The sequence below is a fragment of the Euleptes europaea genome, chromosome 18, assembly GCF_029931775.1.
Source record: "Euleptes europaea isolate rEulEur1 chromosome 18, rEulEur1.hap1, whole genome shotgun sequence".
Lineage (NCBI taxonomy): Eukaryota > Metazoa > Chordata > Lepidosauria > Squamata > Sphaerodactylidae > Euleptes > Euleptes europaea.
In genome coordinates this window covers 22,144,971-22,170,757 of record NC_079329.1, presented here as the reverse complement: position 1 = coordinate 22,170,757, position 25,787 = coordinate 22,144,971, and the positions used below count along the sequence as shown (strand labels likewise).

General features: G+C 45.2%; 1 protein-coding gene across 1 annotated transcript in view; it reads left to right on the top strand.

Annotated features, from left to right (window-relative positions):
• Positions 1-22,049, top strand: part of PLXDC1 (plexin domain containing 1) — a 64,314-nt gene extending 42,265 nt beyond the window's left edge. Inside the window, exons 9-14 of the mRNA XM_056864613.1 lie at positions 7,066-7,147; positions 10,064-10,124; positions 12,015-12,153; positions 18,997-19,032; positions 20,274-20,443; positions 21,939-22,049. Of these exons, the coding sequence (XP_056720591.1) occupies positions 7,066-7,147; positions 10,064-10,124; positions 12,015-12,153; positions 18,997-19,032; positions 20,274-20,443; positions 21,939-22,049 (599 nt within the window). The remainder of the gene's footprint in view (positions 1-7,065; positions 7,148-10,063; positions 10,125-12,014; positions 12,154-18,996; positions 19,033-20,273; positions 20,444-21,938) is intronic.
• Positions 22,050-25,787: the final 3,738 nt, after the last annotated feature.

The following is a 25,787-nucleotide window of genomic DNA, read 5'->3' as shown; positions in this document are numbered from 1 at the left end:
GCATGGGGGCTTATTGTTGAGTTTTGAGAATTTAGATGGGGAAAATGTGCACCTGAAGAGAGGCAAATCAAAAGCAAACCCCCATACCTTCCCCCCTCCCCCGGTCTGGGGCAGACCATTTTAAAATATTTGTTTTACTTCATTGATACCCTGCCTTTTCCCCCAATTCCCCCTCCCCCGTCAAGTCACAGATGACTTAGGGGGATCCTGTAGGGTTTTCCAAGGCAAGAGATGTTCGGAGGTGGTTTGCCATTGCCTGCTTCTGTGTCATGACCCTGGTATTCCTTGGAGGTGTCCCATACAAATACTTGCCGGGGTTGACCCTGCTTAGCTTCTGAGATTTGACAAGATCAGGCTAGCCTGTGCTATCCAATAGGGGGACCTAAAGCGACTTACATCATCATAACAACCCTGTGAGGTAGGTTAGGATCAGTGTGGATTTTTGGCTTGCAAGCTTCCAGCGGCCTGTTGGCCACCACACCATCATAGAAACCAAAGACCAGTTAGGATACATGAGCTATTCATTATTAAAGGGGGGGATTCCTGTGTTCTGAAATCCGAAGGAGATTGAGACTGGGAAGGGCAGCCATGAAGGAGCTAGAAAAGATACTTAAGTGTAAGGATGTGTCACTGGCCACCAAGATCAAGTTAAATCATGCCATCATATTCCCTATTACTATATATGGGTGTGAAAGCTGGACATTGAAGAAAGCTGATAGGAAGAAAGTAGATTCCTTTGAAATGTGGTGTTGGAGGAGAGTGTTACAGATACCGTGGACAGCCAAAAAACCAAATTAATGGGTTATAGATCAAATCAAACCTGAACTGACCCTAGAAGCTAAACTGACTAAACTGAGGCTACCGTATTTTGGTCACATTATAAGAAGACAAGAATCACTGGAAAAGACCATCATGCTAGGAAAAGTGGAAGGCTGCAGGAAAAGAGGAAGACCCAACATGAGATGGATTGACTCAATGAAGGAAGCCACAGCCCTCAGTTTGCAAGACCTGAGCAAGGCTGTCAAAGATAGGTCATTTTGGAGGACATTGATTCATAGGGTCGCCAAGAGTTGGAAGCGACTTAACAGCACTTAACACACACACACATTCCTGTATTCACACAACAGGTTTTTTTAAGTTCATTTCCAACATCTCCCTGGCTGTTCATAGAACTAGTTCCTCCAAACTCATTTGCAAACAAGATGAGAAACACGCTCTGAATAAAAGCCTGCCCATCTTCCTGAACATGCCTTTGTGAGTTGAGTCGTAAAAGGGACAGTCAAAAAAGATAATGTTTCATGCTCAGGAACAACGCCTGGGGGGGGGGGGGGAGACCTCTTGGGTTCATAAATACCCAGCAGAGAATAAACCTGTCCAGAAGATGGCAAAGTTATGCATTTTAAACTATCTCCATTGGGTGTGTTTTATGACGACCCCAAATAGCAAGCACTGGCAGCTTTAACACATGCTGTAAATCAGTGCTCTGCAAAGGTAAAATAGAAAAAGAAAGAAATCTCACCTTTGATTTTTTGTTAACTTCCTTATCTGTGGCCACTGTGGAAACGAGGTCAAAGAAGCAAATGAAAAGAAGCTCTTGGAATGTACTTGACTCACCTGTCTGGCCGACGGCATCAAACAATGTTTGACTCGATTGCCTGCTCAACCCTAAAGGTGCAGAGTGAGAAAGCTTTTAAAAAGAAAAATCAAGCATCCCACTAGAGTCCAAGTAAGCATCTTAAAACAAAACAAAACAAAATGCATGGCTGTTTCCCTCGAGGTCACCCCTTTGATGACTTTGGGTCTGTTTTCAGAGATCTGTTTTATCTCGAATTTGAAAACGCGGGCAAAATGCGTGGCAAGGCAGGGGGGAGAGCGAGGTGACCTCTGATGATCAGAAGCGGCATGCATAATCAAAACAAAGACGTCAAAGGGGTGACCTCGAGGGAAACAGCTATAGAGTCCAATTGCCAAAATGGCCATTTTCTCCAGGTGAGCTGATCTCTATTGGCTGGAGATTAGTTGTAATAGCAGGAGATCTCCAGCTAGTACCTGGAGGCTGGCAACCCTATAAAGCGGTGACAGCCATGTTATGGGAATTCCCTTCTGGGAATGTATGTCCCAAGTGTGTGGAGGCCTGTGCAGTTCAGGACCATGGAGCTCAGGAAGAAGAGACTACAACCTTCTCTCCAGTGCCATTTTCCTGACCTTGGGGAACTTCTGTTTACTCAACTGGGGTATCATACATGTCCTATTATGATGGACAGCTTCTAGTTCTGCCCTCCATGTGATTTTCTGATATTCTGCTATGTATGCAAATCTCTAAAGTTTCCAACCGATGGCATACTGTGGATTTGTCAGAGAGAAGTAGGTTTGTCCAGCCTGGGAAATTTCTGGGTTTGGGGGGTGGAGCCTGAGGAGGGCAGAGTTTCGGGAGGGGAAGGAGCTCAGTGGGGATGTGATGTCATAGAGTCCGCCCTCCGAAGCGGCCATTTTCTCCAGGGAAACCGAAATGTATGCAGGTGTCTGGATCAGTCATAATTCCAGGAGAGCTCTAGGTCCCACTTAGGGTTGCCAACCCCCAGGTACTAGCTGGAGATCTGCTATTACAACTGACCTCCAGCCTATAGAAATCAGCTCACCTGGAGAAAATGGCCGCTTTGGTAATTGGACTCTATGGCATTGAAGTCCCTCTCCTCCCCAAATCCCTCTCCTTCCCAAATCCCTCTTCAGGCTCCGCCCCAAAGACCTCCCGCTGGTGGCGAAGAGGGACCTGGCAACCCTAGTCCCACTTGGAGACTGGGAACCTAAAAAGGGAGGAGGAAATAAGTGGGGAAATGGACCAAAATGGGGGGGAAATCCTTAGATAGGGCTCAGACGTCAAAAGAGCTAAGTGGATAGGTTTCAAAAGGTATGCCAATAAAGGTTAATGAAATGAAAAATGATAGGTTTCAAACACCTATAGAGAGGCAGGACTAAGTTAGGTATCCTGTGAGAGGCAGGTTATGGTATCTCAGAGAAATATTCTATTGGTGACTTGTGAAGGGACTGTGGGGGGAAATCCTGAGAAACAAGATAACAGTTTCAGGAGTCTGAGATTTCTGGGTTTAGTGAGCCACTCCAAGTAAAATCTATCCATCTCTCTCTCTCTCTCCAACAGAAACAGTCTGTCATTTATATAACCTTGAGTGTGTGATCATGTAACCCTTCAAAGCAGAGCATTGGCTCCCTTTAGCTGTAAACAGTTACTACGTTGGAGCAGCCCTTCGCTTACCCAACCACTCTTCATCAGCTCTTCGAAGGAAAAAAACACAATTCATTTATTCCTGTGTTATTGAAAGAAGGCGCTGTGTGAACCGCTCAAGGAGAAGGGAGTGGGGAAAGGAGTAGAAATCATCTCAGATACCTGTGCTACCCTCCCACCGTCCCCATATTCCATCTGTAAAGGCAGCATGATGTCCAGCATGGTTATTTTTATATTTAGCCTTACTAACCGCTCACAAGCCCGCCATAACTGAAACTGCTCGGCAACTGCTACCAGGGTGTGCTGCATGGGGGGAAACTGAGGCAGCAGCCTGCCATGACAACCACACACAGGTTTCTCCAGCAGGGCAAATAGCTCCACCCCAAGGCCATATGAGGTTAGAAAAATGGGGAGGGGGCTGAAGTAGGGTTGCCAGCTTCAGGCTGGGAATACCTGGAGATTTTTGGGCAGAGCCTGAGGAGGGCGGGGTTTGGAGAGGGAAGGGACTTCAATGCCATAGAGTCCAATTGCCAAAGCGGCCATTTTCTCCGGGGGAACTGATCTCTATCAGATGGAGATCAGCTGTGATAGCGGGAGATTAGGGTTGCCACCTGCCAGGTAGTAGCAGGAGATCTCCTGCTAATTCAACTGATCTCCAGCTGATAGAGATCAGATCACCTGGAGAAAAATGGCCGCTTTGGCAATTGAACTCTATGGCATTGAAGTCCCCTCCCCAAACCCCGCCTTCCTCAGGCTCTGCCCCAAAAATCTCCCACTGATGGCAAACAGGGACCTAGCAACCCTACGGGAGATCTCCAGCTAGTACCTGGAGGTTGGCAACACTAGGCTGAAGCCCCTTCTCCCTCAGCACTGTCATCCCAATCTGAATCAGGCCCCAAAAGAGGGGAAGGTGGCCAAATTTTCTCCCTCTACCACCTCTGTTAGTCTCTTGCCTTGAAAACCCCCAAAAGGGGTCGCCACAAGTCGGCTGCGACTTGGCGGCACTTTACACACACAGCACAACTCCACCCACATGGCTTAAGTCCCAAATAGGGTTGCCAGGTCCCCCTTCACCACCAATGGGTGGTGAATATGGCAGCCTCTTATAGCATGGGTGGAGCAGAACATTGGTACACTTTACCAGGGAGGGGGAGATCTAGGCTTGAAGCCCATTATATACACTTTATTTATAGAGCCAGCATGGTGAAGTGGTTAAGAGCGGTGGAGTCTGATCTGGAGAACCGGGTTTGATCCCCCACTCCTCCACATGAGTGGCGGAGGCTAATCTGGTGAACTGGATTTGTTTCCTCGCTCCTCCACATGAAGCCAGCTGGGTGACCTTGGGCAAGTCACAGCTCTCTTAGAGCTCTCTCAACCCCACCTACCTCACAGGGTGTCTGTTGTGGAGAGGGGAAGGGAAGGGGATTGTAATTTGTAAGCCGGTTTGATTCTCCCTTAAGTGGTAGAGAAAGTTGGCATATAAAAACCAACTCTTCTTCTCCTTTATTTATTTATGACACTTGAGAAAGAAAATAGAAATGTCTGTTTCATGGCTCATTAGATTGCCTGGATCCGATGAGGTTGGGGGAAGGATGCATGCTGGAAGTTGCTATTAGGCCTAGAGAAACAATGTTTTTGCCCTGCTTGTAACTGCTTTTCCGTTTGAACCCAAAAAAATGTCATAAGGCTGTTTGTGCATCTCCACATATCATCAAGTTGGCTGTAATTGCTGGGAGGAATTAGCAATTATTTTGATAGAGTGGAAGGAAAATCCAGGATTCAAGCATAAGCAGAGTGGTGATTGATTGATAGTATGAAATCAGCATGAAACTATTTTCTGCAAAGATATGGTGAACGTTTCTCCCGGGGGAATGGGGGGAAATCTTGTTAAAATTGTTTCCAAAGACAATGAATGGAAAGAGGATGGGATACATTTTTCTTGTCTTGAAAAAAAAACCCGTAATGATTTTGGATGTCAAATATAGGCATTACCATTTTTTTGCAATGAAGAGATCACTTTGTACCAGTTTATTCTAAGAAAAAGGGCTTTACTTTAGGAAATGTTGCAGCCTTCCGTATCTTTCCGGCGCACTGGAATTTCCCTCAAAGTGGAGTGGGGGATATGTGGAAACCATCTCTTTCCTCCTTCCTTTCCCAAATAACTCTCCTATTCAAAACATTCTCTGTCAAAATGTGTCAGCAATAAAATAGGAACAGATTACGCAGTCTCAGGACTCATTCTGTGATGTTCCTAATACAGGAATGGGTATGTTCTTATCATGAAAAAAAAGATGGGAGTGTACCTGGTAGGGTTGCCAGGTACCTCTTCGCCACCGGCAAGAGGTTTTTGGGGCAGAGAATAAGGAGGGTGGGGTTTGGGGAGGGGAGGGACTTCAATGCCAAAGAGTTAAATTGCCAAAGCAGCCATTTTCTCCAGGTGAACTGATCTCTATCTGCTGGAGATCAGTTGTAATAGCAGGTCTCCAGCTAATACCTGGAGGTTGGCAACCCTAGTACCTGGCTTTAATTTTAGGGTTGCCAGGTCCCTCTTTGCTACCGGCAGGAGGTTTTGGGGGCAGAGCCTGAGGAGGGCGGGGTTTGGGAAGGGGAGGGACTTCAATGCCATAAATTGTCAAAACAGCCATTTTCTCTGGGTGAACTGATGTCTATCCTCTGGAGATCAGTTGTAATAGCAGGAGATCTCCAGCTAGTACCTGAAGGTTGGCAACCTTATTTAATTTGAGATTGAGATTTACCAGAGTTCAATCCCAGATCCTGTTGCCCAGAGCCAAAGCTTAGTCCTGGAATGTAAGAAGTGACCAAGCATTTTCTTCCTGATCCCACACTTCTGGGTACACAGACACCATTTTTACATACACCTGCCAAATCTGGCTTGGAAAATTCCTGGAAAGTTAGCAGCAGAACCTGGGAAGGGCAGGGTTTGGGGAGGGGAGGGATCTCTGTGAGGACATGATTCCATAAAAGCTGTCCTCCAAATTGGCCATTTCCTCCAAAGAACTGATCTCTGTAATCTGGACATCAGTTATAATTCCAGGAGAACTCCAGAACCACCTGGAGGATGGCAACTCTCGGTGGCTAAGAAGACCACTGCAATTCTGGGCTGCATCAAAAGGAGTATTGTGCCTAGATCAAGAGAAGTAATACTACCACTGTATTCTGCATTGGTCAGACCTCACTTGGAATACTGTGTCGTTTTGGGCTCCACAATTTAAGAAGGATGTTTACAAGTTGGAGCGTGTCCAGAGGAGGGCAACCAGAATGGTCAAAGGTCTGGAATCCATGCCCTATGAGGATAGACTTTAGGAGCTGGGTTTGTTTAGTCTGGAGAAGAGAAGGTTAAGGGGTGACATGATAGCCATGTTTAAATATTTGAAGGGATGCCATGTTAATGAGGGAACTAGCTTGTTCTCTGTTGCTTCAGAGACTAGGACATGGAGTAATGGATTTAAACTAAGAGAAAAACAATTCCCCCAAAACATTAGGAAGAACTTTCTGACGGTGAGGGCAGTTCGACGGTGGAATTCGCTCCCTCGGGGCAGGGGGGGGGAGTCCCTGACTTTGGAGGTCTTCAAGCAGAGGTTGGATGGCCATCTGTTGGGAGCTCTTTGATTGTGGGATCCTGCATGGCAGGGGATTGGACTGGATGGCCTTTGTGGTCTCTTCCAACCGTGTGTGATTTTTTGATTTTTTTTTGTTTTGTTTCTATAATAAAATAATGCAACTTTCAGGCTAGGTGTCAGCCTTCGGCAACCCTCATTTTAGCAATTAATTACTGGCCCTCACTTTTATGTTTTCCCTTGTAGCCTGCCTCCAGCATCAGAACTGTGAAATCTGCGAGACTTCGGATCTAACCTTTAATTGCAGTTGGTGTCATGTTCTGCAAAGGTAATAACGGGGGAAAAACAAGGGATCACAGTGTACAAAACAGACCAAAAACACGATGCACCATGAAAAAACCCCTCACATAAACAATTATTGGCACGAGAAAAACAAATTGTGGCTGAATAGTGAAAATGTGTACAGAAACATAATGTAATGTCTACAGTACTGTAAACATTATGTTATATGTCTGTACATATTTTCACTATTTGGCCACAATGTGTTTTTCTTGTGCCAACAATTGTTTATGTGAGGGTTTTTTTTTAATGACGTATTGTGTTTTTGGTCTGCAAAGGTAGTGCACTTCCGTGTGGGGACAGAATATATGTTCAACCCTCGAATGAACCATATTAGCCTTCTCTGACATGTTCATTCACTGAGCACAGCTGTAGCATTTACCCACATTAGAGATAGAGCATAAGACTGTTGCAAAGATTTTTGGACCCGTTAAGGCACCATTTTCCTATCTGCATTTTTCAGGGTGAGTGCAGGCCTGGAAAGATGTGTGAACATGTGTATTTCGTAGTTCCAGGGGGGTAACCGTGTTAGCCTATTGCAGCAAAAGTAAACAGCGTCTATCCAGCGTGGTGTAGTGGTTAAGAGTGGTGGACTTTAATCTGGAGAACCGGGTTTGAGTCCCCACTCCTCCACATGAGCGGTGGACTCTAATCTGGTGAACCAGGTCGGCAACTTTAAAACATGGGGAAATTTCAAAAACCACTGTTGCAACCAGAAGGAATTCCACCTCGACTAGAAGGATGGTTTTACTTCAAATCAAATCAAAGAAAACCTTTATTGGCATAGAGGATGGCTTTACTTGATTTACAGTGTAATCTGGAACAGTTACCCCCTTACAAATCAATTTCAGTCAATAGGCTTAGAAGGCTATAACTCCGCTTAGGACTAAGCTGTTAATAAAATAAAATGCTTGGCTTGGTGTGTGTGTGTGTGTGTGTGTGTGTGTGCTTGGTGAATTCCTTATGAGTCATGCCGTTGCAAATCAGCCAAAGGTGCTACAATGCTGTTCTTTTTAAACAAGCAGATGGAGGGTCCCCCATAAGTGCTCAGATAGTAAAGCATCATGCTACCATAACTTCATCATTTGTTCCCCACCACTGACTTGGAAAAAAAGCAGTCCCACCATCTGCATACAGCTCACTGTGCCCAAAATTCAACTTTGTTTGCTCATGTGGCCAGGAATCAAATACATGATTTGTCTTTATATTCCAAGTTTTTAATTGCCAAGATGTCTGGCTAGCCCACATTCCAGGTCTCTTAAATGCAAACGGTAAAATGCTGGGAAGTTTGTACAGTTCTCTTCCCGCAGCACCCAAAGGATTAAAATTATTATTATTTATTTAATATATGTTTTTAAATCCCACTCGTTCCCCAAAGAGTTCAGAGAATCAGCCTATAAGTAGATAGATAGATAGATGGATGCTGTCTTCCAAGCCGTCTGTCTTTTCTAGAAATTTATAATCAGCTCCTTTCCAACAGACTCACACATCCGCAACCAGATAGAAAGAGCATTTAGATTCTTCCGGCCCAGCTGTGTTGGAAGACATTCCCAGTTCCTTAGGGGAAGTCTTTTTCAGTCTCTCATTTGTTACATTTATCCATCCGCCTATCTGGTGCACAACGCCCATCTGGGAATTTTGATTATAAAATCATACACTTAAAAATAACCCAGCCCTCCCACATAGCACGAGGCCAGATGATCCAGAGCTAGGTCGGTATGCAAGCATTTTGAAGCAAATGTCCCCGTCTCGGAATAAGAGCTCAAGTAAGTTAGAACTTGGTTGTGGCTTCCCAAAGAAGACTGGGAAACTGCAGTTTGGTTTGCTAAGGCATCTGTTATCAAATGACTTTCAGAAAGCTATAGTTTGTGGGTTCTCCAAAAAAACCTCAACAGTTGAAAGATATTTAGGTTTCTGTTTGTATGAAGCAGCTAAAGATCTCTAGACACGCCTGCTTCGGATATTTTTATTGATCTTGGGCACAGAGTATTCAGATTTCTTCAAGCTAAGCAGCACTTATACATTCAAATCCTGCACGGATTTCCCCCGTCTGTCTAAATGACAGATGTTCAGAATTGTAGTCTGTCTATGGGTGAAGCTGTCACACATAGGGAAGGAGTATTGTTCCTATGTATCTTCCTCCTGCACTATGCATCCTTCTATTTTCCCTGCTAAAGTGCAGCAACACACATTCAAGAAAGCTTTTGTGCAGCCAATGGGACCCGAGGCAATTTCATCACCATCCCAAAATTATTAATCCCTGGGTTCATTGAGAGATGGTGGGGCGGTGGAATTGTCAACAAACACTCTCCCGTCAGCACTGAGAGAAGACAAATATAAAAAGATTCCTTTTCAGGAACGTATGTGCATTTGCCAGGGTGGTAGTGTAGAAACAATAGAACATGTGATATTTGATTGCCGGATTTACAATCAAATTCGGCAAGAACTGATACTACCCATTTTGGCTGGCCTTCCAACTAGCCAAAGATCCACACAAATAAAGATAATACTTTCAGACAGGAATAGTGAGACAACCCATAAAGCTGCCAAGTTTGCAAGGCTAGGTATTAAGCTCAGAAGTACTTGGTCTAACTCTGATAAGGGAAAAGGAATGTGTAACTGAATGGGTACTATTAATGTAAATATTTAATTTTATTGTTAACATTTTATTCTGATGTTTTTATGTACAGATATTGTTATATTTTTTATACCTTTTAATCAAATCTTAACTCTTTTGAATATCTTACAAACAGATATATTGTTCGATTTTACTTTTTTAATCAATGTTAATTTCTTGAATGTTTGCTTTGCTGGTCAATGCCCGTAATAAATTGAAATTGAATTGAAATTGTCAACAAACAAGTTAGTTTTTGCAATGTCAATGCGTACTACCCTTTCTCCATAGGTGTTCCAATGGATTTGACCGACACCGTGAAGAATGGTTGACATATGACTGTGCCCGAGAGGTAAGATTATAATTAAGGAAAGAGAAAGTAGGAAAAATTATTAGGCAGCCCTGGCTCGGTACATAATCATGTTTTTCTCCTCTGCCTATTTTGTGATATATTGTTACAAAAGAGCAAATCACTGCACTTTTTAAAAGCAGAAGGTAGGTATAGACTAGCCCTGACCAAGACAGCCCAGGATAGCCAGATCTCAGAAGCTAACCAGGATTGGGTCTGGCTCATGTTTGGATAAACGACCAAGGAAGTCCAGGGCAGAGACAGGCAATGGCAAACTACCCCTGTTCGTCTCATGCCGTGAGGCGCCTGCGACTTGACGGCTTTCCACTACCACCAGATACAGACTATTAACATTTTATTTATTTATAGTCTGCCTTTTTCAGCGGGACTCAGGGTGGATGATGCAGAAGTTAATACAATCAACAGGACGGGGCATCCAATAAACAATGCAATAGGATTTGGATCGCAGAAATCTGGAACCAAGCAGAAATCTGCACAGAGCACAAGCATAAGTATTATCACGACATGTTAAACAATGCATAGTTGGAACCTACTTATAGTAACAGGCAGTATAAACTATACACAGTAGTACAGTCCACAGTCCCTAACCCTTTACCCAAGTATCTTTCTGAACCATTTCATTACAGTACAGCCTTATTACTTGTGTAAAAAAGCCCTCCTGGATAATTCTGTTTCGAACAGAAAATGCATAGTGCACATGCTTGCATTTTTAATGTACACAGAAGGGATAAATACAATAGAAGATGGAATTATGAATACATGCACAGGAAAAAAATGATGAGTGGAATGTTTGGTCTACAATTAGAATAATAGAGTTGGAAGGGACCACCAGGGTCAGATAGTCCATCCCCCTGCACAATGCAGGAAATTCACAACTACCTCCCCCCCGACACCCCCAGTGACCCCTACTCCATGCCCAGAAGAAGGCCAAGATGCCCTCCCTCTCATCATCTGCCTAAGGCCATAGAATCAGCATTGCTGACAGATGGCCATCTAGCCTCTGCTTAAAAACCTCCAGGTTTTCAAATTTTAAATTAAAACATTGGGACAGTGACAGTTAGTCAGGCCAGCATATAACACACACACACACCCCGCAAAAAAATACAGCTAACTATTCACAACCTGTGAGTAGTTTGTGAGTGAAAGGAGAGGAATGGATCTGATTCAAATTCCTGAGTCTGAGGGGGAAATAAAAACAACAGAATGATATATGATAGGCAAGAGGCCACAGAGAAGAAGGGAAATAAGACAATTAGAGAAAGACAGAGAATGCAAAACTATAAAAGGAAAAAATATAGCGGCATTTTACATCTAAGAAATAAAGTAAGGGAAGCAAATGAAACAGTGGCAGTTAGGAAACTATGGATAAGACTGCCGAGTTAAGAGAGTAGCGACAAGAAATAAATTTTAGGAGCCGTTTTAAATATGGTGTAACCTCCAATTTCAAGGCAGAGTTTTCCCACCAGCCTGCTTACAAGATGCATAGGGTTGACAAGTCCCTCTTTGCCGCTGGTGGGAGGTTTTTTGGGGCGGAGCCTGAGGAGGGCGGGGTTTGGGGAGGGGAGGGACTTCAATGCCCTAGAGTCCGATTGCCAAAGCTGCCGTTTTCTCCAGGGGAACTGATCTCTATCGGCTGGAGATCAGTTGTAATAGCAGGAGATCTCCAGCTAGCCCCTGGAAGTTGGCAACCCTAGACTAAGAGCAGTTCCCCTGGAGAAAATGGCATTATATCCTGCTGAGGTCTTTCCCCCTCCCAAACCCCACCCGCCCCAGGTTCCACCCCCGAAATCTCCAGGTATTTCCCAACCTAGAGCTAGCATCCCTAACAATAGTAGCAGCCAAGTAATGGTTTGATTTGGCTTGTTGTTTCAGTCAGAAGAGAGGACCTGTGCCGATTTCGAAGAGGATGAACATTACTACTCATCACCCCCTGACAGCAGTCCCTTCACACCTTTCAGAGAAGATGTCACTTCTACTACTTCCCGTTTTGTTGACAGCCTAACCACTGAAGGTAATTGCTAGCATCAAAGGTTACGATTGGAGGCAGAAGGAGAGGCATGATGGTATGTCCGCCTCTTATGCCCAAGGAACCCAAGAATTGCGGTTTCATGAATGGTGTCGGCGTCTCAATCTGAGAATTTTCAGCCACCTCACAAAACTTAATTTCTTAGGGTTCCCGAACGAAAACCTGTAATATGTAAACCAACAGTTCTCAAACCTTTTGAGGTGGAATCCATTTCTGAAGATACGGTACTGTACTTTCGGGGATCCACTTGCAAAGTAACTCCATGCTGCATTCATGTGAACACATGAAGCTGCCTTATACTGACTCAGACCTTTGGTCCATCAAAGTCAGTATTGTCTACTCAGACCTACAGCGGCTCTCCAGGGTCTCAGGCTGAGGTCTTTCACATCACCTACTTGCCTAGTCCCTTGAACTGGAGATGCCGGGGATTGAACCTGGGACCTTCTGCATGCCAAGCGGAGGCGCTACCACTGAGCCACAGCCCCTCCCCTTCCTCTCTGGGGGAAATGGGCATTGCTTTCAGGCAGATCCCTGCGCCCTATCCCCTCTCATTTTAGAAATTAGCTGGTAGAAATCAAGATGCAACCCTGACCGCTTTGGCCAATAAATAGGACATTATTCCAACCTAACCTAATTTTCTCCAGCATAAGAAATTCTGCCTTATTCCCCAGGATTTTATGCATAATATGACTCTGTTACCACCAAAGCAGTATCCTCTCTGAGGATAGTGACAGGTACCAGTTCTATTCTGCTGCTTAATAGTCCCTATCGTGAGCTGCTAATTAAAATAAATAGAAAAGAACATTAGTAATTGCCCTTCAGCAATGAAGGAGGGAGAGGAAAGGATTCTTTTGTGAAAGATTTGACTTTGAAAAGAGCTATTAAAAGAGGAGGGAAGCAGCTCCCCTGCAACTGCGATCATTTCCAATTCATTTTAAAATTTGGACAGGGAAAAAAGGCTTTTTTTTCCTCCCCACTTTTCTTGTTGACAACATATTCAGTCATGAAGTTAATTTTTTTTTTTTCTTGGAAGAAGACCACAACAGCCAGCTGTGCCAGAGCAGGAAAATTTATTTGTAGAAGCAGTGAAAGGCAGAGAAAGACAGAGAAAATGGGGCTCAAGCTACATCCAGTCTGTGTGGACATGAATTATGGTTACAAACTAGACCCGGAATAGATCTTCCTAGTGATTTTTAAAGGTAACTGGCAGCCGTAGGGGCCCCAATTCAAATGAAGGCTGTGTGGAGAGGAGATATTTACCTTTACCCTGCATGGTTTCTAGGGTTGCCAACCTCCAGGTGGTTATATCCAAGGACAACTTGTGCGGAGCCAATAGGTTTTTACTGGCTTATGCTGTATCAGTAAATCTGAATCTAAGCGCCATCCCCAAATTTCCAGGAATTCCCCGGCCAGAGCTGGCAACCCTAATTGGTTTCACTATTCACATTGAATCAAATTTAACGTTATGACCATAGGTCATAACATAAGATAACATAAGCATCAAATATAAGCACACACAAGAATGTACCATGAGTAAATAACATCAGAACATACCAAAATACACGTATAAACGATAAGTCCCATCCAATCAATATTTAAAATAAACCCAGTACTCAACGCATCTAAAGCAGTTTTGATAAAAATCCTTATTAAGTAGAGGATATAAACTGCTTCCTAATAGACAAAAACATAAAAGTAGCCATTTGAAAAGTAATATAAGGGAGTGTGTATCTCTCTCAATGCTTTTATTAGCCTTCACAGGAAGAACAAGTAAATAAAAAGTACTCCCCCCCTTTTTTTGCCATCAAGTCACAGTGGAGTTATGGCAACTCCGTAGGGTTTTCAAGGCAAGAGATGTTCAGAGGTGGTTTGCCATTACCTGCCTCTGTGTTAGGGTTGCCCACTTCCAGGTACTAGCTGGAAATCTCCTGCTATTACAACTGATCTCCAGCCGATAGAGATCAGTTCACCTGGAGAAAATGGCCACTTTGGCAATTGCACTCTATGGCATTGAAGTCCCTCCCCTCCCCAAACTCTACCCCCCTCAGGCTCCACCCCAAAAATCTCCCACCAGTGGCAAGGAGGGACCTGAGAACCCTACTCAGCATCACGCCACTGGTATTCCTTGGAGGTCTCCCATTGAAATACTTGCCAGGGTCAACCCTGCTTAGCTTCTGAGATCTGATGAGATCAGTCTGGCCTGGGCTTTCCAGGTCAGGATTCCCCCCCCCCCTTACAAGGCTAATAACCTGAGGTTGATAGGGTTACCAACTGTTGAAAGTCACATATATGGCAGGGGGCGGGACCTGTCCTGGGTCCCCCCTACCATGTTCTTTCTTGCCTGCCATGTTCTTTATGCAAAGTCAGCAGAGAGGGAGGGAAAGGCCAAGCCTGCAGAAGCAGTGAAGGCTTTTTAAACTCAACCCATTGTGACCCTCACTCATTTCTAGGGTTGCCAACCTCCAGGTACTAGCTGGAGATCTGCTATTAGAACTATGTCTAGCCAATAGAGATCAGTCCACCTGTAGAAAATGGCCGGTTTGGCAATTGGACTCTATGGCATTGAAGTCCCTCCCCTCTCCAAACCCCGCCCTTCTCAGGCTCTGCCCCAAGGTCTTTAACACAGAGACTAGGGTAAATTCCTAGAGCGACACTACATGCAGGCCATTTTTATTCCGCTCCTTAGTTCCTCAGGAGCAGGAAACTGGGGGGCAGAGATGTGTAATTCCCAACCCCAAGCTGGCAAAGAGGAGGCCAGGTCTACTATCGGTGATATGGCCTTTTGTTGATAGATAGGGTTGCCAGCTCTGGTTTGGGAAATACTTGGAGATTTGGAGGGCAGTACCTGTAGAGTGCAGAATTTGGGAGGGGAGAGGCTTCAGCAGGGTACAATTCCATAGAGTCCATTCTCCAAAGCAGTCATTTTCTCCAGGGGAACTGGAGATCTCCAGGTGCCACTTGGAGGTTGGAAACCCTATTGTTAAAGAGTGGGTAGTTGAGTGGAACAGATTAATTAGAAGTAACTGAATGTTGCAATGTGAATGAGCATAATGAGTGGGAGTGGGGGGCTGTGATGGTGAAACTGAAAAAAAATATATTTATTTGTGCACCAGCTGTGAAGATATCCTGGGAGTTGTACAAGTGCAGTTCCTTAGACTAGGCCATGGAGACATTTACAGATGCTACTGATATTCCCGTTATTTGGATCTAATTTGTGTCTTCCACTGGAATGAAAGAGCCCAACCGATTTCTGCCAGAAGTGGTTAAGTGTTAAAGGAGACAGAATTCTTCCTTCTCTCTGACTAATTCCTTCCAATGGAGGAAGCGGCGGTAAAACAGGAGTGGATTTATCGTCTACCCCCTGGAATGACTTCTGCAAATGAACACGCCATGCCTTTTTCAATCTGAACTAACAGTGTAAGCAGATCAGCAGAGGAACGGATGACCCAGATTGAAATCAAGTCTTCAGAGACATGTGGCCTATATATTTATGTGCACATGTATAGGAGAGAGAGAGAGAGAGTAATATTAATCTCCATTTCTATCTTTGGAAGGAAGCTCTATGTAAAAACAAAACAGAAAAGCACCCTGCAGTACTAATGAACATTAAAAATTTGTGGAACGTTGCCAATCTCCCTTCAGTTATTGTATCATGTAAATAGAATCATAGAGTTGGAAGGGACCACCAGAGTCATCAAGTCCAATCCCCTGCACAATGCAGGAAATTCACAACTATCTCCCCCCCACCTCCAGTGACCAGAAGATGGCCAAGATGCCCTCCCTCTCATCATCCACCTAAGGTCACAGAATCAGCATTGCTGACAGATGGCCATCTAACCTCTTTTTAAAACCCTCCAGGGAAGGAGAACCTCCCGAGGAAGCCTGTTCCACTGTGGAACCGCTCTGTTAGAAAATTCTTCCTAATGTCTAGATGGAAACTCTTTTGATTTAATTTCAACCCGTTGGTTCTGGTCCGACCTTCTTGGGCAACAGAAAACGACTCGGCACCCTCCTCTATATGACAGCCCTTCAAGTACTTGAACATGGTTATCATATCCCCTCTCAGTCTTCTCCTCTTCAGGCTAAACATACCCAGCTCCTTCAACTTTCCTTGGTCTCCAGACCCCTCACCAAATAGGGGTACCAGAAAGCTCCATTACTCTTTAAGTGTGATTTAGGCCTTTTATGCATGGGTAGTTCATGTCGCGATAATTTGTTGGAATTACGCATGATTTTTTGGACCTTCAGTAGTCACTTCGCTCTCCCCCTGCATTTCCCCCATGTTTTCAGGATGCTGTTTCGCCATGAATTTAAAGTCTGCCTTGAGCCCAAATCAACAGCCAGTCCTGTGCAGCGTTTTGCTTTGGGTTTGTCTCCCCACACCCATTCTCCGATTTCCCGCCCTCCCCTCATACGCCTCCTCTGGTTACTTTCACAGCGAGTGTTTTCAGACCTCAGGGAGCGAACAGAGATGCGCTGATCCCCCCTCCTCTTGGTCAGTTTCACAGTTAGTGTTTTCAGACCTCAGGGATTGAACAGACCTGTGCTGATCCCCCCCTCCTCTTGGTCAGTTTCACAGTGAGTGTTTTCAGACCTCAGGGATTGAACAGAGCTGTGTTGATTCTCCCCCTCCTCTTTGTCAGTTTCACAGTGAGTGTTTTCAGACCTCAGGAATTGAACAGAGCTGCGCTGATCCCCCCTCCTCTTGGTCAGTTTCACAGTGAGTGTTTTCAGACCTCAGGGATTGAACAGAGCTGGGCTGATTCTCCCCTTTCTCTTGGTCAGTTTCACAGTGAGTGTTTTCAGACCTCAGGGAGCGAACAGAGCTGGGCTGATTCTCCCCTTTCTCTTGGTCACTTTCACAGCGAGTGTTTTCAGACCTCAAGCATCAAACAGAGCTGGGCCCATTCCCCCTCCCTGTCCTCTTGGTCAGTTTCACAGCGAGTATTTTCAGACCTCAGGAATTGAACAGAGCTGCGCTGATCCCCCTTCCTCTTGGTCAGTTTCACAGTGAGTGTTTTCAGACCTCAAGGATTGAACACAGCTGCGCTGATCCCCCCCCCTCTTTGTCAGTTTTACAGTGAGTGTTTTCAGGCCTCAGGGAGCGAACAGAGCTGGGCCCATTCCCCCTCCATGTCCTCTTGGTCAGTTTCACAGCAAGGGTTTTCAGACCTTGGGGATCAAACTGAACCGGGCTGATTTCCAGCCATCCCCTTATATGTAACCTCTTATAGGCCTGAATTTTTTTTTTTTTTTTTGCGAGTGCAAGATTACCAATTGAACGATGAAATGGAAATGTCTGTGCAACTGTTTTTATGTTCTTATGACCCCTGCATTGAGATAGCCAGAAAAAAATTAGTTGTGTTGGGGTGGGGAGGTTTGTCTGGACCTTTCTCTGCTTTGGATGCAAAATGGCCACTTGGTTCAGTTAAAATGAAAGTATCCCGCTGCGGGTCTGGCGGGGGCTGGTGTCGTATTTTTAAAAATACACTACAGCCAATTAACAAAGCAGCATTTTCAGGGGAAAGGGACTCAGAAGCTCTGCATTCTTGCTGGGGATGCACAATTGATCACAAGGTACTCCTGGAATTTCTTCAGGAGGGAAAGCCCTTGTGCATAGTGTTTTGAGAATTCGACTGCAAATACTGTGTAGTTAGAGAGCAGGAGATCCAGCGGAAACAGACAGTGCATAAATGGCCTTACAGTCCAATCCCAAACAGAGTTTTGCCCTTCTAAATCCATTCAGTGGGCTTAGAAGAGTGTAGCTCTGCTTAAGATTGCACTGGCATATGATGAAAATGTAGGATGTGAAAGTTTATTTGAAATATCCACCTATATTGTTCTATGATACTTCCATGACAATAGCTGGGCTGTCAGAGTCCAAAAACACACACCCCATTATTACTGGAAGATGAATTATATCTGTACCTTTCTAGCAAGCGGGCAATTAATAATTGCTATGTATACTCACACAGAAGAAGCAGATTTTTATGGGTTATGTGACAAAGACCACAAAAAGACACAGGGGAGAGGCTGTGGCTCAGTGGGAGAGCCTCTGCTTGGCATGCAGAAGGTCCCCAGGTTCAATCCTCGGCATCTCCAGTTAAAGGGACTAGGCTAGTAGGTGATGTGAAAGACCTCTAGCCTGAGACCCTGGAGAGCTGCTGCTGGTCTGAGTAGACAATAGTGACTTTGATGGACCAAGGGTCTGATTCAGTAGAAGGCAGCTTCATGTGTTCATGTGAGTCTTTTGGAGAAAGGCTCAGTGGTAGAGCATCTACTTGGCATGCAGAAGGTCCCAGGTTTAATCCCCGGCATCTCCAGTTATAGGGATTAGGCAAGTAGGTGATGTGAAAGACCCCTGCCTGAGACCCTGGAGAGTCACTGCCGGTCTGAGTAGACAATACTGACTTTGATGGACCAAGTAGAAGGCAGCTTCAAGTGTTCATGTGTCCTAAGGCAACTTTACGTGGAGTTAGCCCTACTGAATAACATGGGAGTTTAGAGCAGACCTGCCTAAGCTTGCTTCCATAACCTCCACATGGAGAAGCAAATTGAGTGAAATACGGTAACCTCCCCGCACAGGTTTCACTCAGGAAAATGGCTTGCGGGGAGGCAGGAGCCCTTTCTTCCCCCGCAGCACTGCTCTGAGTCCGTTTGGGCTCTCCTTTTTCATTTTGTTTTTGAAGCCGTTTCCAGCAGCTGCTGTGCGGTTGTGGGGAACCTGGACGCAACTGTTTAAAAACAGTAACATGTAGTTTAGCCCTGAACAAGACAGTTTGCTAAGCAACCCCGTTGCTTCTTTTTGCTTTTCTTTCTTTCTGATAGATGACACAAAGTTAAACCAGAATGCAGAAGGAGAAGGTAAGAGTCTGATATTCTCATTGTCCAGCTTTTGGGAGATGTATATGCTAGGGAACATGTCTATCCTGGAGTTTGTTGTCTCAGTGCTCTCCTTCCTTGCAATTCTTATTGACAAATGCCAGGTTGGTGGCTAATTTGAAAAACTCTCTCCTTGACTGGGTTGCCAGCAAAAGATGACAACCTACTGGGAGAATTTGGGGGGCAGAGAAAGACTCATTGGTATCGTGCTAGAGCACAATGTCACTTCCTGCAAAAACAGTTTTTTGGACACAGAGATTGCACTGGAGAGAGGATGTTCACCCAAATGCAAGGCAAGACAAAGGCAATACAGGCAAGAAACAGTCAAACCAGAAGTTGCCAACTTGGAAGGCTTTAAGAGGGGAGTGGACATGTTCATGGAGGATAGGGCTATCCATAGCTCCTCGTCAAAATGGATACTAGTCATCATTAGGGTTGTCAACCTCCAGGTACTAGCTAAAGATCTCCCGCTATTACAACTGATCTCCAACCAACAGAGATCTGTTCACCTGGAGAAAATGGCTGCTTTGGCAATTGGTCTCTATAGCACTGAAGTCCCTCCCCTCCCCAAACCACACCCTCCTCAGGCTCCGCCCCAAAAATCTCCAGGTATTGTCCAACCCGGAGCTGGCAACCCTATCCATAAAACAGACTTTCTTAATTCTGCAAACCCCCTGAGCAGATATTTTAAACTATAAATGCCAAGCTGTTCCAATCCAATCCCATCCCAACCAACAGGACTAGAACAAATGGTGGTGGTGGAGTCCTTGTCTTTGGAGGTCTTTAAGCAGAGGTTAGATGGCCATCTGTTGAGAGTGCTTTGATTGTGGGATCCAGCATGGCGGGGGGAGGGTTGGGGTCACTGGGGATGTGGGGGGAGGTAGTTGTTAATTTCCTGCATTGTGCAGGGGGTTGGACTAGATTACCCTGGTGGTCCCTTCCAACTCTATGATTCTATATAAGTAATATCTCACAAAGATATCACTGGTCCAGAGAAATTAACATTTTTTTAATTAATTCATAAACTTGGAAGGTTGGGGCGACCATACTTGGAAGGTTGGGGCAACCATACAAGTTCATATATTTAAGTCCCTGCAGCAAAGCAGGTACCCACAATGACCTGGAGGTTGGAAACCCTACTTGGTAGTGTTGTTGTCTCTGAAGGAAACACTAACTATGCTGTTCTCTCTCTTGTTCCCTCTCCCCCGCGGGAATTCCTTCAGATTTGAGAAACGATGACCTCCCTACGGAGAAAGTGGGCTCCCAGATCCACACAGGAACAATTGTGGGGATTGTGCTGGCGGTCCTGCTCATTGCCGTCATCATCCTGGCCGGCATCTACGTCAGCCTCAGTTTCAATCCTACCTCCAGTGCTGCTTGGTTCTTCCTTGAGGTCAGCTTTGCGAATCAGTTCGACCCTTGCAACTACAAGCCTGTCTGAAAACGCAGTGACCAAAATTCATCTGCTGAAGCCCAACCGAAGCTTTGAAATAGTAAACGCCCCATATTGTCATCTTTTCCTGGAAGATCTGAAGAAGCTAAAGTTTCCCTTCTCTTGGCAGACTCCTCTCAGGAGATAACCACTCAAGTAGCCAAATTTTGCCTCCAGTCTTGTGGGATTCGTAAATGGCTGATTGAAAACCTTTCCCCATAGAAGATCTTTCCTCCTCTTCTTCAAATCATCTCTCCCAGAAACATCAACTTTTTATTATTTTAACATAACTTTGATTTTTATTCATAGCTGATATTGTATTGAAATAAAATTTGTTTAGTAAACCCAAAGAAGGATTTAACCCAGGACTGCCAGCCTCCAGATGGAGCCTGGAGAACTCCTAGAAGTACTGCTGATCTCCAGACTACAGAGATCAATTCACCAGGAGAGGATGGCTGCTTTGGAGGGTGGACTCTATAGCATTGTACCCTGTTGAGGATAGGTCTGCCAAGCCCCCTCTCATTGTCTGACATCTGTCAAGCCACGGGCAGGAGAATCTTTTTTAATGGCAGCATTGTGTGTAGTGCTATGTCAATGGCTGTAAAAACCCAGAGGTGTCACAGGGTAGCTCTAGAAATGACTGGAAACTGTGGTGGAGTTTCCAGTGATTCTTAGAGCTTACCCTATGTCATTTCCGGGGTTTTACCAGAAGTGATATAGCACCGCAGCTGGTGTTGCAACCCCCATGCCCCTGCCCGCAACCCTCTTGCCAGTTGCCAGGCACTGCTTGGAAACCATAGATGAGGTCCCTGCCCTCCCCAAATCCCACCCTACCTCAGTTCTCCAGGAATTTCCCATACCAGATTTGGCAACGCCAGTTTACACACTGGGGGAAGAAAGTGCAAGCGCTATTGTTTTTCTTTTAAAATCTGGATTGAGGCCTGCGCAGCTGCCAGCACTCATTAAAAATCACCGGGAAGATCCGGTCTCTGTTTGTCCCCTGGTTTTTACCTCATTCCCCTGCAGTGGCATCATTGCCAATTTGAGCCCATGCGGATATAGTTCTGGAAATTAAATTCCGAACATCTGGTTCAGTACCTGCTCTGTGCAGCACGCCGATTATTCACCTTGCATTTTCAGCCCAACATTTGGGCCCCAACAGCGGCAGCTCAGAGAGCCCTGAAGCGAACCCCAAATCCCCACACCAGAAAGATATTTTTGCAGATCTCTCCAAAAGAAAGGAAGCATTTTTAATGAACAAATTTATGGGGATATAAGACAGAAAGTAAATTTCCAGTCGCTTCCACAGGGGTATTTGGGGCCTCGAGCTGGAAAGGAACATCCTCATGACAACATTCCCCGATCGTTCATCTGTAAGGAATTACTGGATAGCTTGGAAAGTGTGCAGAACTCTTTGTACATGCTAATGTGCTGCTCTGTTTTTCTCCCGCTGCAGCGAAGGCCGCATCAGTGGCCCGCCATGAAGTTCAGAAAGCACACAACGTACACTGAAGTGGAGGCAGCTGGTCAAGAGAAGGAAGGTTTTGTCGAAGCCGATCAGTGCTGAGAGCGATACTGCCGTTTCATTTCTCCCGCACCTTTAAAACTTCAAGGGGCCCCCCGAGTAACAACGTCTCCTGTTTATTTCATTAAGAACTGGAACTGCGGGAACAGTAAAAAAGGGGAATGAAAAAAAGAAAAGGAAAATATGATTGAAAAAGAAAGCGCGTAAACGCACACCCCGCTCCAAGAACTGAAATGGATACACGATGATCACAGAAGCAAGGGGGGGGAACTACAACAGAATCGGGACTTTATTTATACTGCGGGACCCATCGGGTGCCACATTGGCCATTTATGCTTGGTAATTAGCAGCGCGTTCCAGGCTGAAGTGCCCCGCATATTTTTTTGGGTTTTTCACGCTGAACCGTCATTCAGGAAGTGACTGAGAAGCCAGCCCATATCTACTTCGCATTTCTTAAGAGCCCCTTTAACTTGACCTGCTCTGCCCCCACACCGAAGAATCCCCCGAAGGAACCATGCAAAATGACAGCCGCGCGTTAGCTATGCAAACGGCGGTTGGCTAATGGAAGGAACCAAGGAGCAGGCGAGTGGGGTGTGTGTGTGGAATTTCTCCTTTTGCGTCGGGTCCATGAACAGGCATTTTAAAGGTCGCATTTTTAAAAAGAGCTTTGAGCGAGCATCAAAATTTGCCCTGCATAAATGGCCATGATGTGTCGCCATCCTCAGCTGGTTACAGTGCCAGCGAAAAGCAGCGTCTGCCCAGTCTGCTTTTTGTAGGCACTGTAACTGGAAGTTACGGGTGACCAGAAAGGCGTGTTTGCACATTTACCTCGGTAACGCCACACATACTCAAAAGCTCCCAAATGGTGGGAAGACCAGTATGTTATGCCGTCCAAAGAAAAAGCTGGGTGAGGGGAAAAATTCAGACTTCTAGCTGGGAGACGGAAGTTTACTTTCTAAATACCCCTTGAGAGATAATGTTGGGGCTTATGGACTGAAGTATCATGGGGTAGCTAGTCTGGCTTGTGCCGTTCAACTATCTCAACGTCCTCACAGACTTATCAGATGCAGCGCCTGCCGTCTGTGGATTGAGGGGAGCTCAAGCTAGGTCTGAAATGCCACCTTCATATTTATCTGTAATGGTGGTATAAATTCAAGCCAGGAGAAGGAAAACATTAATTAAGGAGTCCTTGCCGTTGACAGGAATCGCCCAACGTTGACAGCTAAACCAGCCAAGGGATAAAATATGTGCCAAACATAACTTCAAACCCCTAAAAAAAACTCAACGCAATGGCTCACCCTATTTCTGCTTTGACTTTACTACATCTCACAATAGATTCTGGGGTTTTGGCTTATTTTGCTTTCTTTTTTTAACATTACGAAGAGCCAATTCTGGTCACTGGTTTCAGTGGCAAAACAAAATGGAAGACCTTATTGCTGGGAAGCAGAAAGGATTACTTTATTTTTTTAATGGAAGGAAGATTATCTTTGTGTCGATAAATTAATCAGGGAGGTGGATTAACCACCACTGTCCATTCTGATGCTGTTAACATCAGAATCAGAACACAATCTAGAATCAGAATCAGAACACAATCTAGAATCAAGGAATTCTTGTGGAAGATCTAAATGTTACATTTTATTTATAGCCTTGAAAATCCTATGGTTCTCTGGGTTTCCATTCTCTCTCTAGCCCTTTTCAGTTGTTTCATTTTACCACATGTACGGAGAGAACGCTGTACACATGATCCTCCTGATAAACACAACTGCAATTTTGTCTGATGGCAGTCATATTTTCAGCGTCAGTACAAGCATACCAGCGATTGCACGAATCAGAAGGGTTGCAACGTCACATTCTCTCCCCACATACATGGTGGAACACAACAGAAAAGGGCTTCTGTCTCTCATCCATTCTCCCTCACATTCATGATGAGCTGCTTTGATCTTCCCCAATCTGACAATGTGGCAAAATGTACCTGCAAAATATTCATCGACATCCTATGGTGGGGTGGACTCTAATCTGGAGAACCGAGTTTGGTTCCCCACTCCTCCACGTGAGCAGCGGACTCTCATCTGGTGAACCAGGTTGGTTTCCCCACTCCTGCACATGAAGCCAGGCTGGGTGACCTTGGGCCAGTCACAGTTCTCTCTGAACCCTCGCAGCCCCACCTACCTCACAGGGTGTCTGTTGCGGGGAGGGGAAGGGAAGGTGATTGTAAGCCAGTTTGATTCTTCCCTAAGTGGTAGAGAAAGCATGTAAAAACCACCTCTTCTTCTATTACTATTATGGGAGAGGAACAACTGGTTAACCACGGTCTGTAGTGACCCTGAACTTCATTGGTAGTCTTTCGTTCAAGTACTAACCAGGGGGAACCCCTTACATAGAGCTAAATATGAGAGCCAGCATGGTGTAGTGGTTAAGAGCGGTGGTTTGGAGCGGTGGACTCTAATCTGGAGAACCGGGTTTGAGTCCCCACTCCTCCACATGTAGCCTGCTGGGTGACCTTGGGCTAGTCACACTCTCTCATCCCCACCTACCTCTCAGGATGTCTGTTGTGGGGAGGGGAAGGGAAGGTGATTGTAAGCCAGTTTGATTCTTCCCTAAGTGGTAGAGAAAGTCAGCATGTAAAAACCAACTCTTCTTCTATTTTTTGTTCTGATCGGGATTCCCATAATATAGTAGCACTTTATGTGACACAGGACTTAATTGACAGTCCCTCTTTCCATCGGAGGAAGGCTTCTGAGGCTGGTATAACTCTTCAAACCTTGTGGAGCAGATTGGCCGGACACAAGCCATTGTTAACCTTCATACCAGAGCCACTGAAGAAAGCATGTTCCTGGGTCAATAGTGCACATTTCCTGAAAGCCAGTCCACATGTCAGAAATTCCTACCTCCAGATAATGTTAAGTTCAATATTTAGTAAAAACATTTAATTTCCTTCCCATGCTGCATATCGTAGCTGCCATTTGCAGGGGACAGGAATACACTGGCCTTTTTATGCAGGGACATTTCCTCATGGAAACCCCCGCCAACTACTTTGGGGGCTTTCTTTCGATTATGCATGCTTTCCCCGACTGTCAGAGGTCGCCTCGCACTCCCCGTGCGTTCCTGTGCTTTATGCCCGCATATTCCGGATGCTGTTTTAACCAGAATCTGGAAAATGTGGGCAAAACACGCGGGAAGAGTGAGGCGACCTCTGATGGTCGGGGAAGGCATGCATAATCAAAAGGAAGCCCGGAAGCAGTTGGCGGGGGTGACCGCGGGAAGACGTCCCTGCGTCAAAGGCCGCTGAGTACATTGCTGTCCTGGCGCGTGTCATGAAACGAGGGGGAGAAGATGTGAGTCTGTAGTAGCTGCACATTGAAAGTTACATAAAAAATCATTGCCATCTTTATATTATCCCAGGATGGATTGAAAAGCTGAAGAAAATAAATACAAGCATACACAAGGCATACCACTACAGCAGTGCTGTCTTGGTTGCGGGGGGAAACCAGAAAAGGAGTTAACTTTTAATGATTTATATGGCTGCTTCTACACATATATGTCTCATTCTCAATTCAGGCTGAGCCTGTCTGCTCCAAAGTTTTCTTCAGGAGCGAATTATATTGTGTACAGTATATAATTGATTTTGCATAATTATATAGCTATATAAGAGATGTAGATACAGAACTTTTTTTTATCAAGGATTCAGACCTGTGTTGCTGAGCTGATTTCTTTTAGAAAAGGGGGGCAGGGAAGACGACACAAATTCCCACCCCAGCAGATTTTCCTAAGGGCAGTGTA